This window comes from Heteronotia binoei, chromosome 17, assembly GCF_032191835.1.
Source record: "Heteronotia binoei isolate CCM8104 ecotype False Entrance Well chromosome 17, APGP_CSIRO_Hbin_v1, whole genome shotgun sequence".
NCBI lineage: Eukaryota > Metazoa > Chordata > Lepidosauria > Squamata > Gekkonidae > Heteronotia > Heteronotia binoei.
This window is the reverse complement of record NC_083239.1, coordinates 40,060,613-40,082,721: the sequence shown is the minus strand read 5'-3', so window position 1 is coordinate 40,082,721 and position 22,109 is coordinate 40,060,613. Positions and strand designations below refer to the sequence as shown.

General features: G+C 50.0%; 1 protein-coding gene across 1 annotated transcript; it reads right to left on the bottom strand.

The window, feature by feature from the left end:
* Nucleotides 1–1,173: 1,173 nt before the first annotated feature.
* Nucleotides 1,174–21,386, bottom strand: SMG9 (SMG9 nonsense mediated mRNA decay factor). Its single transcript, XM_060257924.1, is given in 14 exon segments — nt 1,174–1,942; nt 3,899–4,043; nt 6,189–6,314; nt 7,877–7,984; nt 9,654–9,760; nt 11,448–11,533; nt 13,293–13,388; nt 14,626–14,737; nt 15,568–15,680; nt 17,583–17,680; nt 19,537–19,780; nt 21,080–21,154; nt 21,242–21,367; nt 21,369–21,386. Coding segments are annotated over 14 exon segments (1,533 nt in total). The 3' UTR covers nt 1,174–1,863.
* Between the last annotated feature and the right edge of the window lie 723 nt (nt 21,387–22,109).

Here is a 22,109-nt window from a genome sequence, read left to right as displayed (position 1 = left end):
TGGTGCAGAATGCCGCGGCCCGGCTGTTATTGGGCCTCCCAAGATGGGGGCACATTCGGCCGGGTCTTCGGGCTCTGCACTGGCTCCCAATAACATACCGGGTCCGGTACAAGGTGCTGGTTATTACCTTTAAAGCCCTATATGGCCTGGGACCTGCCTACCTGAGAGACCGTCTCTCCCCACACGTTCCCCAGAGAGTACTGAGGTCTGGGACCCAAAATCTTCTCAACATCCCCGGGCCTAAGGAAGTGCGTCTCAAGACAACGAGAGACAGGGTCTTCTCTACAACGGCCCCTATGTGGTGGAACCAGCTACCGGAAGAGGTGAGGGCCCTGCGGGATCTTACCCAGTTCCGCAGGGCCTGTAAGACGACCCTCTTCTGGTTAGCCTACCCCTGACTGGATAAATGTAGCTTTTAGATTTCTGTGATAACTCTATAGTTAATACTAATTTTAAGGTTTTAGGTTTTTAAATGCTTGATTTTAAATGTAACTAATTTATTCTGATTTTATTGTTTTGTTGTCTGTTGTAAGCCGCCCTGAGCCACTCGTGGGAAGGGCGGGATATAAATCCCGGAATAAATAAATAAATAAATGTTCAAAGGCAGCTTGCCATTGCCTGCCTCTGCATAGCAACCCTGGTCTTCCTTGGCGGTTTCCCATCTAGATACTAACCAGGGCTGACCCTGTTAAGCTTTTGAGATGTGGTGAGATCAGGCTGCCCTGGGCTATCGAGACCAGGCTCTTAAGGTGCTCCCGGATGCAAATCTAGATGTCCCGCTGCAGATCAGCTCGGCTACCTTCTGAAAGTAGGTCGACAGAGGGTTAAAAAGGTAAAGGTAGTCCCCTGTGCAAGCACTAGTCATTTCCGACTCTGGGCTGACGACATTTTCACAGCAGACTTTTTTTACGGGGTGATTTGCCATTGCCTTCCCCAGTCATCCACACTTTACCCCCAGCAAGCTGGGGACTCAGTTTACCGACCTCGGAAGGATGGAAGGCTGAGTCAACCTTGAGCCGGCTACCTGAATCCAGCTTCCGCCGGGATCGAACTCAGGTCGTGAGCAGAGCTTGGTCTGCAATACTGCAGCTTACCACTCTGCGCCACGGGGCTCGTAACAGAGGGTTAGCGATAGCCTCATACGGCGCTAGACCTTTGAAACAGAAGCACAAAGCAATTCAACATGCTTTATTGAACAATGGAACGGATGCGCAAAAGGGAGTGATCGATTCACTTTGCGGCAGAAGAATGGGGAATCCCAGAATGGCTCTGGGAGAGACACAGGATATAGCAAAGAGGGTGGGGAGGCTTAAATACCCTTTCCCTTGAGGTGGATGGATGCAAGAAAAGTACAGAAGGAAAGGGAGGGGTCAGGGGAAAGACGAATCAGACAGCAGCATCCTCCAAGCCGCAAAAGTTAACTCCCCGCTGACCTTGACCCACCAAAGCTAATGCAGAGGGGTCTCTCTGGTGCTGCAGGGCTGGGGGGGGGGGGGTCAGCTGGTCTTGGTAGAACCTTCACCTGGGCTGAAAGACTCCCCATTTCCAGAAGGATACGGCAGCTCAAGAGAACAGCTCTTCCTTCTAGGTGTGCAGATGGAAATGAGAAACGGCAACGAGAGACATGATCCGTGCTGGGTGGCAGGCAGGACGACGGCCCAGCACAGAAACGACGACACGTCTTCCACTTCCGGCGGTTGTCTGCTCCTTGATCTCGTTATGGCACCTGACGGCCCTGCCTCTACGCTCCCCCACTGGGTTCCGCACACCACTTGGTATCCCTGAACGGCGGGAACAGGGACTCCGGCTCGCCCGACTCGAGATAGGAGGCGTCTGGCTCCAGCACGCACGAAGGCACCACGTTCACGCCAGCAGGCGGCTGTACTCCGCAAGGGCAGAGGACTTCTTCACACCGTCCCAGATGCGCGCCGCGTAGTGGAACCTGCCCAAGAGAAAGAGAGATGTCGCCGTGAGATCCAGTGCATTTCCATTGACCGGTTCTGCGGTATCGTTGGGTCAGGGCTGTGCGCCTCCAAAGAACAGGTGTGCAGAGTGAACAGCATCAAATATAATTGCATCTATTTCTGCATCTTATGCTGGGTTGTTAAAACCCACTCGAAAACATACGGAGGGAAAGGTTAAGGCAGGGGTGTCAAGCATGTGGCCCGGGGGCCGAATCAGGCCCTCGGAGGGCTCCTATCAGGCCCCTGAGCAACTGGCTCTTGACTGCTTCCTTCTCTCTCTCGCTTCCTTCTTCATCTCAGATTGCTTTGCAAGGCTTGCTCAGAGCAAAACCTCAATTTTCTCCATTGGTTGAGGCTCCTCCCCCTCCTGGTCCCCTGGGGAGGGCGGGAAAGAGCCAGAGCTTCCTTTGCCCAGTCCCCTGGATCTCCTGGAAGAACTACAAAGAAAGCACCTTTAAGACCAACAAGTGCTAATGCTTTAAGCATGTTTTATTTTAAGGTGGGAGGTTTTTTTTGTCGTGTTTGTCTGTGTCCTTTAAAAAGTTTATATCTCTGCTACCTTAATCTTAAATAGGAACACACGTGGCCCGGCCTGATGTGGCCTCATTTATATCGGATCCGGCCCTCATAACAAATGAGTTCAACACCCCTGGGTTAAGGCCTCAAAAGTGGGCAGGTGGAGAGGGTGTCTCCAAAAAATGCATTGTCTTATTTATTGGTTTCATCCCCATATTTATTTGCTTCGTTTATGCACCACCTTTCTACGTATTTGGGGAGTCTAATGCAGTTTACATCATTCACATCTCTATTTTAATCTCACAACAACTCTGCGAGGTAGGTTACACCAGGAGCAGGTGTCTGGCACAAGGGGACGCCACAAGTTTCTGCAGCAATTGGTGACCCACCCTGAGCCTTGTGGGGCACAGGAGGGCGGGTAAGAAGTCGAATGAAATAAATAATGGCCGAGTGCAGATTGAAGCCCAATCTTTCAGATTCTGATCTGACACGCTGACCACTATACCATGCCAGCTCTCCAAGGAAGACATTTCCCCCTTTCAAATGCAGGGTGAGGGAGTGGTGTATAGGAACCCAATGCAGCAAGCTGTGGCACCTTAAAGGCAGAATTTGTCTACCTCTTTGGATCCAGGAAATTGGAACATACTCATCGCTTTAGAGTAGGACTGGCCAAACTGCGGCTTGGGAGCCACATGTGGTTCTTTCACGCGTATTGTGTGGCTCTCAAAGCCCCCACCATCCTGTTGCCCGGCTTGGAGGAAGCAATAAATCGCTTCAAGCCAAGCCAGCTAGCAACTTGGAGAATGCATTTTTAAGTTAAAGTTGATTTCCTTCCACCTCTCCCTCCCTCCCCCACCTATTTTCTTTCTTTCCTTCCTTCCTTCCTTCCTTCCTTCCTTCCTTCCTTCCTTCCTTCCTTCCTTCCTTCCTTCCTTCCAGTTTGGTGCAGTGGTTAAGTGCATGGACGTTTATCTGGGAGAACCGGGTTTGATTCCCAATTCCTCCACTTGCAGCTGCTGGAATGGCCTTGGGTCAGCCATAGCTGTGGCAGAGGTTGTCCTTGATAGGGCAGCTGAGCCCTCTCAGCCCCACCTACCTCACAGTGTGTCAGCTGTGGGGGAGGGGAAGGTAAAGGAGATTGTGACCGCTCTGAGACTGAGATTCAGAGTATAGGACAGGATATAAATCCAGTATCATCTTCTTCTCCTTTCTTCCTTCCTTCCAGCTCTCACACATCTGCAATCATGTCTTGTGGCTCTCAAACATCTATTGTTTATGTGGCTCTTACATTAAGCAAGTTTGGCCACCCCTGCTTTAGAGTAACCTGAAGGTGCTATTTTCCATTTGGCAAGAAACTGCACAGATGCTCTTTGCAGCCCAAGCCCCCTTCTATCCTCCTCCCGTTGCTGTCTGCTCACCAGTTCTTTTCCGTCAGGATGGTGTGGGAGAGCTGAGGCCGAGACATGGACATGATCTGGCTCCGGAGCTTGGCGATCAGAGACTGGAAGCTGGGGTGCCCCTTGTAGCCAGGCAGAAGGGAGAAGAGTGGGCTGCTTCCCGGGGCTGTGAAAAGGAGAGGCAGGCGGAAGAGAGAGAATACACTGACTCTCACCTGTTGCATTTTTGAAAAATACATGCAACCAGTGTTCCCTCTAAGCTGAGTTAGTGTGAGCTAGCTCACAGATTTTTAGCCTCCAGCTCACACATTAGCTCAGGAAAAATGGCCCCAGAGCATAATAATTCATGCAGCTCACGACTTTAAGGCCAGTAGCTCACAAAGTGGAATTTCTGCTCACAAGACTCTGCAGCTTAGAGGGAACATTGCATGCAACTAGTCAACTACTCAACAAATACACAAAGCTTGACATTAACAAACTGGGGGCGGGGAACAAAATTCAAAACAACATGTAAGGGAAAAGAAAAAGGGACAGAACTAGCTACGGTTATTGTTAAAGCACCTGAAGCTTTTCACTACATGACAGGCCCTCCTTTCCCCGGGAGGACTGCAAAGATTCGGGGTGGGAAGGAGGAAAAAGCTACAGAGGGCATGAAAGGTCTCCCTAACTACAGAGTGCTTGGTGGCTGGGAGTCTTCTCAGTGCATGTTTGGGGGAAGGCAGGGTTTCTGGGTTTTTTTTAATTCAGTAAAGGTAGACTCTTGTGCAAACACCAGTCATTTCCGACTCTGGGGTGATGTCGCATCAGGACGTTTTCACAGCTAGAGATGTAAAATTTCTGGAAATTTTGAAGCTTGGGAAAAAGAACTCGTTTTTTTGCCAGGTTTTTTGAGGAAAAAAACCGGACATTTTTGGAAAAATTGAAAAAAAAAAATGCTACGTTAGCACTTCTTTTTTCTTTCCCAGATTGAAAGCCATTCTGTTATTTTAGGAACATCAAATACGACTATGGACAATTTTACTTGGCATGAAATTATCACAACCAGCACATTAAAAATATAGTGTAGCCAAACAATTATTACAAACAGAATTTACTTTTAAAATAATATTTATTTGTAATTGTAACAAATGGAGCAACAATCTCTGGGGTTTTTTCTGAATTTTTCTGGGTTTTTTTCCAGGCCTTCACATCTCTATTCATGGCAGACTTTTTACAGGATGGTTTGCCCTTGCCTTCCCCAGTCATCTACCCCCCAGCAAGCTGGGTACTCAGTTTACTGACCTCGGAAGGCTGAGTCAACCTTGAGCCAGCGACCTGAACCAGCTTCCGCTGGGATCGAATTCAGGTCGTGAGCAGAGCTTGGACTGCAGTACTGCAGCTTTACCACTCTGCACCACCGGGCTCCTTTTTTTATTAAATGGATTTTATTTAATTCATTTATGCCCTGCCTTCCTCCCTAGTGGAGACCCGAAGCGGCTTACATCGCTGCTCTATTTTATCCTCACAACAACCCTGCGAGGTAGGCAAGGCTGAAAGCGTGTGACCTGCCCAGGGTCACCTGATGAGCTTCCATGGCAGCGTGGGGATTCGAACCCGGGGCTCCCAGATCCTAGTCTGGCACTCTTCAACCCCCGCACCGCACGGGATTTGTGCTGTGTCCTCCAGGATCTTTTCAACCAATTGTATTTATTAATCAAAACATTTATACCTCGTTTTGGTGGCTTATGACAACAGTTCAGAGACGAAACCAGAATAAAATAACAGACCCTCAAATGTCTCCCTGCCTTGAAGATACCTTCAAAGATACCTGCCAATTCAAACTCCCTCAAAAGCCCTGGCAAACAGGTAAGATTTGCAGCACCTTCTGAAGATCTCCAAGGGAGGAGGCCATGCCTCACCTCTTGAGGGAACCCATTCCAGAGCTGGAACGATGTGGGAAAGGGCCCAGGTGCCGCTCAATGCCATTCAGGCCACCTTAAGTAATAGGGAAGGCAACAGATGGCTGCCTGGAAGCTGGAGTCGACGCACAGAGCCGGGAAGTCAACCTGGCTCAGTATTGCCTAGTGACCCTTCCTTTGCAGCTTGGCTCACTTATGTGATCCATTCAGCGCTCTCTGCCAGTCTCATAGGGCAGTTTCTCTCCCCATGCCCTGCGGTCTGGATTATGCAAGAGAAACGTGATGGGCGCTGATAATGCTGGATTATGCAGGTGAACGTGATGGGCCCAGGTCAGGGGTGGGAGGAAAAGCGCCTCGGATTCGCTGCCATTCATATAGCCAGAAAGGAGTAGGGAGGAACTGGGGTTCCTTACAAGCTCTGGGCAAAGCGTCGTCTGCATCCGTGTCCATGAAAGGCAGCAAGAACAGGTTGACCTCCGTGTCCAGGTAACTCGGGGGCAGGCCGGGGAATATATTGCAGTCCAGCATGGAAAGGGTGCCTGGCAGGAGGGGGGAAAAAACAGCTTAGCTGGACAAAGTCTATGCATGGAGATTCTCAAGATGCATTTTGGCCGCCCTCCAGCACCCTCACCTGGATGGATCAAGGCCAGCCTGATCACATCAGATCTCAGAAGCTAAGCAGGGTCAGCCGTGGGCAGCCCTTGGATGGGAGACCACCAAGGAACTCCAGGGCTGCTCTGCAGAGGCAGGCAAGGGCAAACCGCCTCTCTCCATCCCTTGCCTTGAAAATCCTACGGGATTGCCTAAAGTTGCCTGTAACTTGATGGCACCGTTCACCACCTCTACAGCCACAGGCAGTGTTCCCTCTAAGCGGAGTGAGCTAGCTCACAGTTTTTTAGCCTCCGGCTCACGCATTTTTGTCTTAGCTCAGGAAAAATGGCCCCAGAGCAAACTCATTTACACAGCAGCTCACAACTATAATGCCAGTAGCTCACAAAGTAAAAAGACTGCAGCTTAGAGGGAATACTGGTCCTAGCATCTTCAGACTGACAAGGAAGGAAGTACCGTTGTGCTCCAGGGGGTGCCTTTCTGTTCAGAGGAGAAATAAAGGACAGGGCTGCTTTATCCTTGCCCTTTGGGCAAAACCGACCCAGATTCTGGGAGCATCTGAAAACCAAATTGTTAAGAAGCTTCCAGGCCTCTTTAGGTGAAGAGGTCGTTTCTTCGGTAACAGACCAGCTAATTTATGCAGTGGCTCCCAACTTGTATGCCAGTAGGTCACAAAGCGGAACTTCTGCTCACAAGACTCCACAACTTAAAGGGAGTATTGGCTACGGGGGCTGTCGTTACGTCAAGGCACTTCTGACGGAGTGTTCTTCTGAGATGGCAGCTGCCACTGAATACTGAGCTGTGGCAGCTGTGCGAAAAACCCCAATAATTTGTCATTAAGTGAGATGTGGTGGCCTGCGCAACATAAGGCAGATAAACAGGGTCCCAAGGAGCTGACCTGTTCACCTGTCTAAGCAGACAAAGATGCCCATGAGGCAGTTGTCCTTTCTGTCCTGCATGGTACCGAGCAAAACCGTAGTGTCAATCAAGTTACGGTTCTCTGCCACAGCACAGACAAATACAGCGTGGAACAACTTTTTATACCACAATAGAGTGAAGAACATCAACAAAAAAATGAGGGCTTCTTTTTTGTAGAAGGAACTCTTTTGCATATTAGGCCACTCCCCCCTGAAGTAGCCAATCCTCCAAGAGCTTGCAGAGCTTTTCTTACAGGGCCTACCGTCAGCTCCAGGAGGATTGGCTACATCAGGGGTGTGTGGCCTAAAATGCAAAGGAGATCCTGCTACAAAAAAAAGCCCTGCCAAAAACCTTGCTTACAAGCCCTTCCTCCATCTCTCTGCTTCTGGGAAGACGGAAGACTGCTTCTAAAGGCCAACCACCAACACCCATATAGGTTCGGGCCCAACCTCCCTTTTTCTCCCTGAACCACACATGGGGCACAGACAGGCTCATGTGCCTTTTGCCCCATTGTCCGCTACAATTATTTATCTCTGCCTTCTGGCCTTTGGGCAGACTCGGAAAGATACGTTACCCTTGTATTTCAGATGGGAGTGCATCATGATCTTATCGATCACGAGGTGCATCTGCTTCAGGTTCCGGGGGCAGAAGTTCTTCCTCTTGGCTTTGTTCTGCAGAAAGACTGGAGAGAGAGGAAAACGGGAGCGTCACAAGCATCGCAAACGGACGTATGTTCTGTCTCCGCTGCTCAGGAGTGCAAGGAAGACGCGTCAAGCCAGCCGTCCTGCCCCCAGCGCTGACCAGGATGTGGCATTCATAAGAACATAAGAGAAGGCATGTTGGATCAGGCCAATGGTCTATCCAGTCCAACACTCTGTGCCACACAGTGGTAAAAAACAACAACCCAAGTGCCGTTAAGAGGTCCACCAGTGGGGCTAGAAGCCCTCCCACTGTGCCTCCCCTCCAAGCACAAGAATACAGAGCATCACTGCCCCAGACAGAGAGTTTCAACAATAAGCTGTGGCTAATAGCCACGGATGGACCTATGCTCCATATGCTTATCCATTCCCCTCTTGAAGGTGGCTATGCTTGTAGCTGCCACCACCTCCTGCGGCAGTGAATTCCACATGTTAATCACCCTTTGGGTGAAGAAGTGCTTCCTTTTATCCGTTCTACCCCGACTTCTCAGCAATTTCATCGAATGCCCACGAGTTCTTGTATTGTGAGAAAGGGAGAAAAGGACTTCTTTCTCTACCTTCACCATCCCATGCATAATCTTGTAAACCTCTATCACGTCACCCCGCAGTCGACGTTTCTCCAAGCTAAAGAGCCCCAAGCATTTTAACCTTTCTTCACAGGGAAAGTGTTTCAGCCCTTTAATCATTCTAGTTGCCCTTTTCTGCACTTTTTCCAATGCTATATTCAGAGGAAAGCGAAATGTGCTTCTGGTCTCCTGAAGTAACAAGAGACATGGCTGTTTACAGGCAAGATGCACAAGTATGGAAGTTCATCTCCAGTAAAAAAAAAATCCCATGCCCTGACCCCTACGGCCCAGGCTGTCCAGATCTCATCAGGTTTTGAATGCTAAGCAAGCTCAGTCCTGGTTAGAAACTGGATGGGAGACCACCGAGGTGGCACTGCAGAGGCAGGTAATGGCGACACACCTGCACGACTCTTGCCTTGAAAGCATACGGGGTCTCCGTAAGTCAGCTGTGACTCGATGGCATTTTTTTTTGTCACCGTAAAATTCTACATCCTGGGAATCGCGGCTTTCACCAGAGAAAATGTTTAGAAGCTCAGGTGAGAAGGTAGAACTCTGCAGGAAGTCATAAGAACATCAGAAGAGCCCTGCTGGATCAGGCCCAGGGGTCCATCTGGTCCAGCCTCCTCTCTCACGCAGGGGCCAAGCAGGTCCTCTGGACAGTCAGCAACAGGGCAGAGAGGCTGAGGCCTCCCCCTGATGTTGTCTCCAGGCTCTGGGACTCAGAGGTTGAGTGCCTCTGAATGTGGAGGTTCCCCTCAGTCACTATGGCTAGTTGCCACTGTTAGACTCATCCTGCATTAACTATCTAATCCCCTTTTAAAGCTGCTTATTCTTGTGGCCATCCCGACATCCTCTGGCAGCAAATTCCACATTTTAATCACTCTCTGCGTAAAGGAGTATTTCCTCTTTCTGCATGGCCCCACAATTTTGTCAAATCTGCACCCCCAAGGTCAACCTCCACAACCCACTATTACCCAGTTTCCAGCCCCACTGCCTCCTCCAGACATAACTGCTTTCGGAGGCTGAGCACTGGAGAAGACCAGCTGTTGCTCCCGCCTTGCAAAACCACCCTTGCGTTCTTCCATACCGATGTGCGGGTAGTACTCCGTGCCCTCATCTGAGCCGGAGGCACTGCTGGATTCGTGGCTGGGGGACGGAGTGGAAGGTTTCACCATCTCGGCAGTCTGCAGGAACCTGCCAGGGACAGAGAAGAGAGCTTGAGCAGTCGGGGAACAAACGGGCTATGCTATGTAATAAATCCCCTCCCTGGAACTGGAATAGAAGGAACCGCACAAGCTTTGTGCTAGCAGTTACGTTTTCTGATTTTTGCTGCTGCAAGGGAAACAAGCAATGCTGTGGTCTGACAGATCCCCAATGAGGAATACGATGCAGGGAGAGATTGGAGACGACCTCAAAGATGAATGCAGAATTTAGCAGGCAGGAAAAGGAGCTAGGAAAGAATATACTTAAGACTGCATTTGACTAAAATAGTCCTGGGTGTAGTGGTTAAGTGCATGGACTCTAATCTGAGAGAACCGGGTTTGATCCCCCACTCCTCCACTTGCAGCTGCTGGAACGGCCTTTGGTCAATCACAAGTTCCCTCAGAGCTGTTCTCTCAAGAGCAGTTCTCAAAAGAGCACTCCCAGCCCCACCTGCCCCACAGGGAGAGGAAGGGAAGGAGATTGTAAGCTGCTCTAAGACTTCAAGTGAAGGGTCGGGTAAAAATAAAATCTTTTCTTAACTGTGATTTTAAATTTTGGTTCTCTGTATTTTTATATACTCGATTTCATACATTTTATTTATATTGTCAATTGCCTTGAGCACCATAAGGAAGAAAGACAGCTAATAAATGTCTTAAGTAACAAATAGTACCCTCCACCTCCATTCAGCTCCTTTTCTGCATTCACCTAGAGGATTTTGATCCAGCATCTACTGGTCTCCAGTTACATCCCAAAGAACAGGGAATCCCGGTCCCGTCAATCCACCTCACCAAGAATCATGCGAGGCTGCCTGGAATTTAAAAAACAGGGGTTGCGCTTACCTGTAACCGTTGTTCATCGAGTGGCCTTCTGTGCAGGCATACATGGGGACGTTTCCACAGGCCTGCCACTAGGAGGAGCTAGCGAGCTGAATAGAAGATTCTAGTATCCCAAGTGTTGGCTCTTTTCCCTCAATGCTATGCGCTTCCCGCCCAAAGATTGTGTGATGTGGGAGGAGCCAACAACCTTCCCTCAGTTCTCCATAGCTGCCCAGAAATGCTAAGACCGTCATGGCGGAGACAGAGGGAGAGATGTGCGCCTGCACAAAAGGCTACTCAATGAGCAAAGGTTACAGTTAAGCGCAACCCTGCCTGGAACAAAAACAAAAAGTTTTCCAATTATAAGGCAGAGTGCCCCCAAAATTTGACAATTCCAGGAATATTTCTTGTTGCAATGGACTGACTTGTGTTTTCTTGCCGATAAGAATACTGACGCTGTGGTCCTTAGAGCACTTCCCTGGGAGTAGGAACCACTGAATAAAATGGGTCTCCAGACTAAATCTAAGATTCCTCCTCTAGTTTGTTTCTGTATTAAAACGCCTTATTCTGACCAAAATGGGTCACCGTGTTACTCTGCCTGTAGCAGTAGAAAAGAGCAAGAGTCCAGGAGTGCTTTAAAGACTAACGCAATTTGTGGCTCAAAAGCTTTCATGAGTTACTGTTCACTTCTTCAGATACCAGGTATCTAAAGAAGTGTGCGGTGACACATGAAAGCCTATGAGCTGCAAGTGTTGTTAGTCTTTAAGGTGCAACAGGACTCTTATTATGACCATTGCTGGTATCTTGTTCTCTCTTTCTCTCTCTCTCTCTCTCACACACACACACACACATGCACTTCTCACCTGTACAGGCTCAGATCCGTGAACCAGTCCTGCACCACGATCACCACATGGCAGACGGTGAAGAGGAAAGCGGCAATCTGGAGAGACTGTGAGGAAAGCAGCTATGAGCTGGAGAGCTGGCAGGGAGCAACATCACGTGGGTCCCAAGGATGCTAGGAGGTTCTCAGAGGTCCCAGCTGAGACCTCTGAAAAGGCCTCTGGGACTCTTGTCCCAAGAAGGAAGGGCCAAGAGCATCTTTGAACATAAGAGAAGCCATGTTGGATCAGGTCAATGGCCCATCCAGTCTAACACTCTGTCACACAGCGGCCAACCCCTCCCCCCCCCAAAAAACCCCCAGGTGCCATCAGGAGGTCCATCACTGTGGACCTACACCATGTTTCAAAAGTTTCCACCTTGGGAAGGGAGATGATTTAGAATTCACTGGGGATAGCAGTAAATGGGAAGGAGAGAAACATGAGTGGATCTGCTACAAGGACGAAAGTTGGGGCAGGGGATAGAATTGCAGAGTGAGATTGAAAAGGAGTCCGGCATCGTTTTGCCATCATAGGCCAGGAACACATCACAGGGAAGGCCCCACCTATTCAGAACTGTACCCTTTCTCCTATGCTTTGGATAGGGAGACCCACCCCTCTCCTGCTAAAAGCCAAGGTTCCTGTAGAGTTTGTTTTATTTCATGTGAAGCTTGCCTATCTCACCAAAACCGAAGATGCATTACAAAGATAAAGGAATCAATTGAACGAGACAACAAAAGACAATCCAAGAAAGAATGCAACATGACTGCTGGTGGTGGTGGTGGAAAGCGCCATCAAATCGCAGCCAACTTACGGGAACCCCCGTGGGGTTTTCCAGGCAGGATATGAAGAGTCAGCTTGCCATTGTCCGCTTCTGCAAAGCGACCCTGGACTTCCTCGGTGGTCTCCCATCCAAGGACTAACCAGGGCCGACGCTGCTTAGCTTCCAGGAGCTGATGAGTTTGGGCTGGCCTGGGTTATCCAGGGCAGGGCAGAGGTAAACAGAGGATCGACATCTGGAGCAGAGGTCCATTAGTGGCTATTAGCAACAGTGTATTGTTGGAACTCTCTGTCTGGGGCAAGTGATGCTCTGTATTCTTGGTCCTTGGGAGGGGCAACAGGGTGAGGACTTTTACTGTCCTGGCCCCACTAATAGACCTCCTGATGGCGCCTGAGTTTTTTTGGCCACTGTGCGATACAGAGTGTTGGACTGGATGGGCCACTGGCCTGATCCAACACGGCTTCTCTTACGTTTTTAGGTGGCTTGCCATTGCCTGCCTCAGCAAAGCGACCCGGGACTTCCTTGGTGGTGTCCAATCCAACTCCTAACCAGGGCCGACCCTGTTTAGCTTCCAAGAGCTGATGAGTTTGGGCTAGCATGGGTTACCCAAGGCAGGGCAAAGGTGAACAGAAGCGGCTTGCCATTGCCCCTCCAAGTCCTAACCAGGGTCGACCCTTTGGAGCTTTTGAGATTTGACAAGATCGGGCCAGCCTGGGCCATCCAGGTCAGGGCTACAGGTCTAGATTGACTCAACTGGGAAATGATGCCAACAAATGAGAGAATTGTTGAAGGTGTGACACGCAGGGCTCTTTTTGTAGCAGGAACTCCTTTGGATATTAGGCCACACCGCCCCAATGCAGCCAACCCTCCTAGAGCTTACAGCAGGCCCTGTAAGCTCTTGGAGGATTGGCTAAATCAGGGGTGTGTGGCCTAATATGCAAAGGAGTTCCTGCTGCACAAAAAAGAGCCCCGGTGAAAGCCTTCATTGCACCCTGCGGCCACCTCCCGCCCTCCCAAATGGCCACCTCATGCAGAACGGGGACGATCCCTACCTGCATCTCAACGTAGGTGTGGGGAAGGTTATACTCGGGAGGCAGCTTGCGGTCGTTGTTGATGAGGTGGTCGAGGATGGAGGGGCTGAGGATTGGCTGCAAAGAGAGAGAGAGGCGGGACTTTGGAGGGCGCTGGTGCGGCATTCCCTGCCTTCTCCCCCTCCCCCCAGCTCCTGGATGCAGCACTGCTCCGACGCCTGGCAAAGCAAGAGAACAACCGCTGCGGTTGATGTTCCTGCCCTTGCACGCACCTGGCTTCCTTCACTCAGCTGCCACTCAGCGGTAAAGCCTCCGCCTGGCAAAAGCAGAAGGTCCCAGGTCCAAATCCCCAGCATCCCCCGGGGTAAAAGGACAGAGAAGGAGGAGACATGAAAGAACTCTGCCTGTGATCCTGGAGAGCCGCTGCCAGACATTACTGACCTTGACGGACCGAGGGTCTGATTCAGCATAAAGCAGCTTTGCATGACCTGGGATCCCCCTGGCCCTTTCTTTGCTCCCTCAGTCGGTCTTTCCAGCAAATTCAGAAGGCTGCCTGTCCCCTTGAGCCCCATATGGGGACCTCTGACATGCACACACCTTTTTTTTTTTTTAGTATTTTTGTGCCTGCACCTGGATATCATGGCGACCTCTGGGACCAACTCCTACTGGGGCCGGGAGGAATATTCAGGGAGGTGGCTGAATAAAGCCTGCCCATGCCTCCCGGCTCTGGTATTCCAAGAAGGTCTCCCATCCGGTTACTTGCCATTACTACCTGCTTAGCTTCTGAGATCTGACAAGATCGGGCTTGCCTGGGCTATCCAGCACACTCACTGCTGGTGGGGCTGTGTCCTCTGGCACAGAGGAATTGCTATCTGCCTCCAGGGCTGAACTAATTACCCTCATTAAATACGAATTAGACGCTTAATATCCTAATTAAATCTTAATATCTTAATCAAATGCTTCACATCCTAATTAAATGCATTCTGTCCCAGAATGAGAACAAGCAGTTTTATTCCACAGGAGATGGAGGAAACCTCTGAGGAGGGGAACTGAAATGATCAAATGCGGTAGCTTATTTATGCATTTATACCTTGCCCTTCTCCCTAATGAGGACCTACATCATTCTCCTTCTGCTCCCTTTTATCCTCACGGCAACCTATGAGGTTGGTTAAGCTGAGAGTGCAACTGGACCAAGTTCACCCAGCGCGCTTCCACGGCACACGTGAGGATTTGAAACTGGGTCTCTCAAATATTACTCTGGTATTCTTAATCGCTACGCCACGCTGGCTTCTATGCGGGAGCTCCTCTAGTGGACACAGGGAAGGAACTACTGACGGGAGACTGTTTTGCAGACCTGAGTGTCCAGGAAGATGATCCTCTCCTGAGTGATGAAGAAGTCAATGCCGCTGGTCTGGTTGCCCCCGCGCTCCTTGATCTCTTGGCTCTGAGTGCGAAACACGTAGGTTCTGAAAAAACAGGAAACCGGAACAGTAGGCAAGAAGCAAAGAAGGCTGGAAAATCTGCATCGCGTGGTACTTGCGGCAGCGGAACGTCTATCGCTAATTGACGTGATGGCATGGAAATGTTCAGAAACACCCCAAGGGCTCAGGGACCAAAAGCTAACAGAATGTTTCCGTGAGGGAAGAGGAAATGATCAGGGGTTAAAGCTTCTCCTAGGCCCTAGGAGGCAATGAAATGGCGTTTAATAAATATGATGCAGGAAGAGAGGGGAAGGGGGGGGGATTCAACTTCATGCATCAACTTGAACCGACAAGCCAGTTCATTGACAGGAAGCTTTCAGTCCCTCTCCACCACACCGGCTTTCTAATCCCCAACCCCCTGCCCCAGTTATGACAGCAATGAATAAACCCAGGGGTGGAATTGTAGCAGCAGCTCCTTTGCATATTAGGCCACACACCCCTGATGTAGCCAATCCTCCAGGAGCTTACAGGGCTCTTCTTACACGGCCTACTGTAAGCTCCAGGAGGAGTGGCTACATCCAGAGGGTGTGGCCTAATATGCAAAGGACTTCTGCTGGAATTCCACCACCTGACAAAGCCTTTCCCTTTTCTGTTACTTCCGGTCTTTTATTACCCAGTGCCAGTCCTGATGCAACCTGGCCAAGTACCTAAAGTCCAACCTACCCGCAGTTCAGGCACCAGCACCTTATGCAACACTTCCAGAATCTCATCAGTTACCATCCTCCTACAACTCCTCCTCCCAGCCTCTTCCCTTAAGCACCCCATGAGTAGCTATTTCCAACTGTCCTCCTTCACAGTCCCCAGCTCTCCGGTACCTCTGGTCCTCTTCAGGTTGATTGGCCGATAACAGTGACATCACCATGGATTTGCCAGTACCCTGCAATCCCAGAACGCCGACCACCAGCACATCCGTTTGGTCCAGGAGGTACTAATTGGAAACAATGGGGCAGAATTTATTGGTAACAACTCTGGCTAGAATGGAAATCCAGGGAACAGCATTCTCTGTAACCCTGGGCGGGGAAAGGGATTAGCCTACAAACACAACCCCCTTTGAAGAAGCCACTGGCACACTAGAAAGGGCTGGAGAAAGGGCTCCTCATGCTGGAGCCCTGCTGGATGAGATTGACAGTCCATCGCGGGGCTTTTTTTTTTTTTAATAGCAGGAACTCCATTGCATATTAGACCACACACCCCTGATGCAGCCAATACTCCAAGATCTTACAGTAAGCCCTGTACAAAGAGCCCTGTAAGCTCTTGGAGGACTGGCTACATCAGGGGGGTGTGGCCTAATATGCAAAGGAGTCCCCGCTACAAGAAAAGCCCTGGTCCATCAAATCCAGCATCTTGTCTCACGCAAAGTCCAACCGGTTCCTCTAGATGGCCAACAACGGGACAGAGAGGCCGAGGCCTTCCTTTAATGTCGCCTCTGTCGGTGTATGGAGTCCTCCTTCCACAGCATGACAGGAGCAACAAGGAAGCAGGTGGATCTATCTGACAGGTCAGGTCAGAGTAACCTCGTCAGCAAGCCGGTTCTGGCTGGACAATGACTAAGGGAAAGTACCTGCTGGAGTCAGCAAGCATATGGACTGCCTCGATTGGCTGATGTACATATATAAGGACTGCATTGCTTCTATGTAGTTCTCTCACTCGAGAGGTGGATGCTGGCGGAGCACTTTGTCGCTCAGATCTATGTTTGTCACCGCACTAGTAGCTTTGTATATATCTTGTAAATACACTGTTTTAATACTAGGTGCTGGTGTGTGGCTCACCTTCCTTCCGGAGCTTACTATTGTACAGTTCTCTATTTCTCACTCTGCACACACACGCACCGATAGCTCTGGCTCTGGGATTCAGAGGATTGATGCCTCTGAAAGCGGAGGTTCCCCTCAGTCACAAGAGCTAGTAACCATGGGCAGACCCATGCTCCCTGAATCTATCTAATCCCCTCTAAAAACTGCTTCTTCCTGTAGGCGCCGTGCCATTCTCTGGTAGCGCATTCCACGTTCTAACCGCTCCCTATGTAAAGGAGTATTTCCTTTTGTCTGTCCCAAACATACCGCCCATCAGCGTCATCGGATGCCCTCTGGTCATTTGGGAGAGGGTGAATGATTGATAAACCTCTCTCATGCCCCCCCTCCCCAGTTGTCTCTTTTTCTAAACTGAAAAGTTCCAGACTCTTCAGACTCTCCTCGTACGGAAGGTGCTCCAACCACCTAATCGTCTTGGTTGAACTCCTCTGCGCTTTCCCCAGCTCTTGAGCGTCCTTTTTGTGCTACGAATGTAGCATGTAATTTCCTCCCACAGAGTACAGCTCCACAGAGATCCTTCGTGGAGATCATTCTACCTAACGTATCTAGGGAGAACTGCAGGAAGTGAAGAAGACGATGACGATGATATTGGATTTATATCCCGCCCTCCACTCCAAATCTCAGAGCGGCTCACAATCTCCTATATCTTCCTCCCCCACAACAGACGCCCTGTGAGGTGGGTGGGGCTGGAGAGGGCTCTCACAGCAGCTGCCCTTTCAAGGACAACCTCTGCCAGAGCTATGGCTGACCCAAGGCCATTCCAGCAGCTGCAAGTGGAGGAGTGGGGAATCAAACCCGGTTCTCCCAGATAAGAGTCTGCCCTTTCAAGGACAACCTCTGCCAGAGCTATGGCTGACCCAAGGCCATGCTAGCAGGTGCAAGTGGAGGAGTGGGGAATCAAACCCGGTTCTCCCAGATAAGAGTCCGCACACTCAACCACTACGCCAAACTGGCTCTCTGATCGAGGAAGGGAAACTCAGTTAAAGATGGCAGCCGGGCAATCTCGGGCCCTTCCACGGTACCTCGATGGCGCTGTCGCACCAGTTCATTTGGTCATCCACCAGTTTGATGCTGTGCTTCATCTTCTCTGGGGCTAGAAGCTTGGCCTGGCCAACCACAGCTAGAAAGACAAGAACGGGTCTAAAGACAGAGAGGGCCAGGTGACGGTCCCACAGACGAGTCCCGACAAGAATACTAATCGTGGCAACCCATTTGTCACTCAACACAAGTTTTGTTTTGGGTTTTTTTTTTAAACAGCTTTCAAAAATAATGTAGCATCCTTGACAGCACCATAAAACATCTCACAGGCCTTGGACGTGCTGGTGAGCGTCTCATTTGGCAGCCCTCTTTCCCCCCTTTCCCTATATTCATATTGCTGCTTCGCAGGGCTTTTTTGGTCGAAAAAGCCCAGCAAGAACTCATTTGCATATTAGGCCACACACCCCTGGCATCGCCATTGTTTCACACGGGGCTTTTCTGTAAGCTCAGCAAGGACTCGTTTGCGTATTAGGCCACGCCCCCAATGCCAAGCCAGCCGGCACTGCATTCCTGCTCAAAAAAAGCCCGCCTGCTTATTTATTTTATTACATTTCTATCCCGCCTTCCCCTATCAGGCTCAGGGTGGCTAACAACAGTAAAAACACATCATGTTAAAATAAAATACAGTAAAATCATTACAATTCATTGTACACGTGCATTTGCACTTTCAATCCTAAAATCCAAGATGGCGTCAATATTATTAGTTCGCATTTAGCGCTGCAGACAGTAATGTTGTCAGATATTGCTTGGCGCTCTATTTATACTGGGATGGGTTTAGATATCAGTGCTGTGGTCGCTTCCCCGTTAGTTATTAAAAGTTAATTTAAACAGTTCTATTTTACAGGCCCTGCAGAACTGTGTCAAGTCCCACAGGGCCCTGATATTTTCAGAGAAAGCGTTCCACAGGGCAGGGGCAGCTACCAAAAAGGCCCTAGCTCTGGTGGTAGCCAATTGAGCGTCTTTTGGCCTGGGGAATCACAATTCTGAGGACTTGATCTTAGTGCTCTCCGGGGGCTCATATGGGGAGAGGCGGTCCTCAAGGTAAGCAGGTCCCTGGCCATATAGGGCTTTAAAGGTTAAATTATCATACATCATGGCTTCGGTTCAGCCTTGGAAGAAAAATGGTGAATGAGGCACCCTCTACCATAATTGGCGGACCTGTCCTATTATAAAAACCTCCTGGCAATGAATATTAAGAAAAGTCACGAGTTTAACGGGTGTTACTACCATTGAACCCGCTTTTAATTTTATTGAACCTATGGGGTGCTTTTCCAGTACCAAAACAACAGCAAGAATTTATCTCTCCTCTTCACAGCAGTGAAACACACAATAGCTGCTACCTGGAAGTCCAAGGAATCCCCATCATTAAAGATATGGGCCCAAAAACCTTGGGAGTACTTTCTCCTCGATAAAACAGCAGACTTATGTCCAACCAAACGTGACTGCAACACACAACACCCCCTGCTAAGAAAGTGGCAACCATTACTCTTTTTGGACTTCAGTTCTGGCAAACAACCTCGCTCAACTTTTGATGATTATATGACAATTATTGGATTATATTAAGAATGCATGCTACAGCTTTATACAGGGGTGGAATTCTAGCAGGAGCTCCTTTGCATATTAGGCCACACCCCCACGATGTAGCCAATCCCCCAAGAGCTTACAAAAAAGAACCTTGTAAGCTCTTGGAGGATTGGCTACCTCAGGGGTGTGTGGCCTAATATGCAAAGGAACCCCTGCTAGACTCCACCCCCCCTGGCTTTGCAGCGGGAATCTGAATTGTAGGAATGTCTGAACTGTTTGGCACGTTCATATTAGCGATATATCCCTTCTGTGCCTTTGTAACGTGAAACAAATTACCTGTATCATTTTACATTTTATCAATAAAAACTTTCTTCTAGTTTAAAAAAAAAGAAAGCCCCGCTGCCTTGTACTTACGGTCCATGGCGCCACTGGGTGCGGTTGAGCCCATGCCTCTGTTCTGGATCTGATAGACGGGCTGCGTGGGGCGCTGGCCCTCCTTCTCTACCTTGGCAACAGCTGCGGGGGGCAGGGCAGACGTCTCCATTGCCCCTGCAGGGCCTTTGCCCTCCTCCCGGGACTTCATCAGCACAATGGGCTTCTCGATGGGTGGGGCGGCGGCAGGCGCTGGGGTGGGAGGGGGCAGGGGGGCTCCCTTGGACTGCAAAGAGATGGAGACTGAGACCTGATTCTTCTCAAGGCCACAAGCAGACACACAGCTGCATTTGCCCAAACAGCTGGGTCCCTCTGACTGGGGGAGGGGGGCGGGTAGCCTGGCAATCTTTTGCCACCTAAAACACCTTGAAGCCATTCACTGTAAGTAAAGTAAGTAAGTAAGTAAAGTAAAATTTTATTTGTATCCCGCCCTCCCCCGCCGGAGCAGGCTCAGGGCGGCTAACAACATTCAAAAGTGAACAATACAATAATAAGACATTAACATCACATTAAAACCAATCAATAATGAAATAAAGCATTTCTAAATCTAACACTATTTTGGCGTTTCCTTTGTTGTGCACCCATAGTTCAGTCATTGATAAACGCCTGTTTAAAGAGGGTAGTCTTGCAGGCCCTGCGGAACTGGTCTAAGTTCCGCAGGGCCTACCATTCAGACTCTACATTCCCCACCTTCCTCCAGCTGTTTTCCAAAAATCCAAGTCAGATGGAAAGGACGAAAAGCAAAAGGCAAAGCATGTCTACAACGGTAAATTTGCACTACGGTGTATACTATGGTAACTTTGGCTTCTACTATAGAGTTTTTGCCCAAATACCAGAGCGGCGCCCTGATGTGATGTTACTTCCAGGCAGGACTCCCTCTAAGCTGTGGAGTCTTGTGAGCCCAAATTCAACTTTGTGAGCTGCTGGCGTGAAAGCTGTGAGCTACGGCATCAATTAGCTTGCTCTGGGGCCCTTCTTCCTGAGCTGAGACAAAAATGCGTGAGCCGGAGGCTAAAAAACCGTGAGCTAGCTCACACTAACTCAGCTTAGAGGGAACACCGCTTCCAGGTCAGATGGGCAGCGACACAGGCACGTTGTTGCGTGTCAGTGGAACCTCCCTCTTTTGATGATGATGAGATCGGATTGATATCCTGCCCTCCACTCCGAATCTCAGAGAGGCTCACAATCTCCTTCCTCCCCCACAACAGGCACCCTGCGAGGTGGGTGGGGCTGACAGCGCTCTGACAGAAGCTGCCCTTTCAAGGACAAACTCTGCCAGAGCTATGGCTGACCCAAGGCCATTCCCGCAACTGCAAGTGGAGGAGTGGGGAATCAAACCCGGTTCTCCCAGATAAGAGTCCACGCACTTAACCACTACACCAAACTGCAAGGCAAGTTCCCCCCAGCAGTCAGCTGATCGGCAACTGGGTGGCAGGAAAGGACCCCCACCTCCACCAGGGGGTCTGGTAACCCTAGCTAGAACCCTGTCAGGTCACAGAATGCCGCTTCAACTTCCCCGCCCTACCCTCTCTGCGGGCGGCTTGGCCAGGATGATGGGGGTCTTCTGCATCATGGATCCCATTGGCTCGTCCACGGGGTCCTAAAACAGGAGAGAAGGGGTTAGGCTGGGCCCCCCCTGAGGTTGCTCCTTCATTCTCACCATGGCCCCCAAGACTTCAGATCTTACCCGCCGCTCTCGATCGCGGTCCCAGGGGACATAGTCCCGGTCCCGGCCTGGCCCAGACAGGCTCTGGTGACCCAGTTCCTTATCACGGTTCCAGCGGCGTCGGCGTTCGTACAGCCCCGGCTGGCCTGTGTCCCGACTCTGACATTGGGAAGCAGGACCTGAGAGAGGGGCAGAGAACTTCATGGAACTGCTAAATAAAAACAAGGTAAGTGGATACTAGAGAGACTCGGCTTTTTTTTGTAGCAGGAACTCCTTTGCATATTAGGCCACACACCCCTGATGTAGCCAATCCTCCTGGAGCTTACAGTAGGCCCTGTAAGAAGAGCCCTGTAAGCTCTTGAAGGATTTAGGCGGCGTGGCAAAGATTTTCTTCTTTTGCCCTCTGGAAAACATAAACCTCTTTAGAAACCTGGGAGGGATGGCAGGGTGATACATGTAGCAGTTAGAGTGCTGGATTAGGACCTGGGAGGGCCATGCTCAAATCCCCACAATGAGAGGTAAAGGTAGTCCCCTGAGCAAGCACTGAGTCATTAATGACCCATGGGGTGACATCACATCACAATGTTTTCTTGGCAGACTTACTGTTACAGATCCGCCACATGCTGCGCTCGGCCAAAGATATGAGAGATCCCCTTTCAACCCCTGGAGTCTACAAAATACCCTGCTCCTGTGGTGCAGTCTACATTGGCACTACCCACCTCACCCATTGGCACTACTATCAACACCCACCTCACCGAACACAAGAGACACTGTCGCGTGTTTCAGCCAGAAAAATCAGCTGTAGCTGAACATGCACTTCAAGAAGGAGACCACATCATCCACTTTGAAAGAACTGAAGTCCTTTCTGCGGCCTCACGTTATCATACCC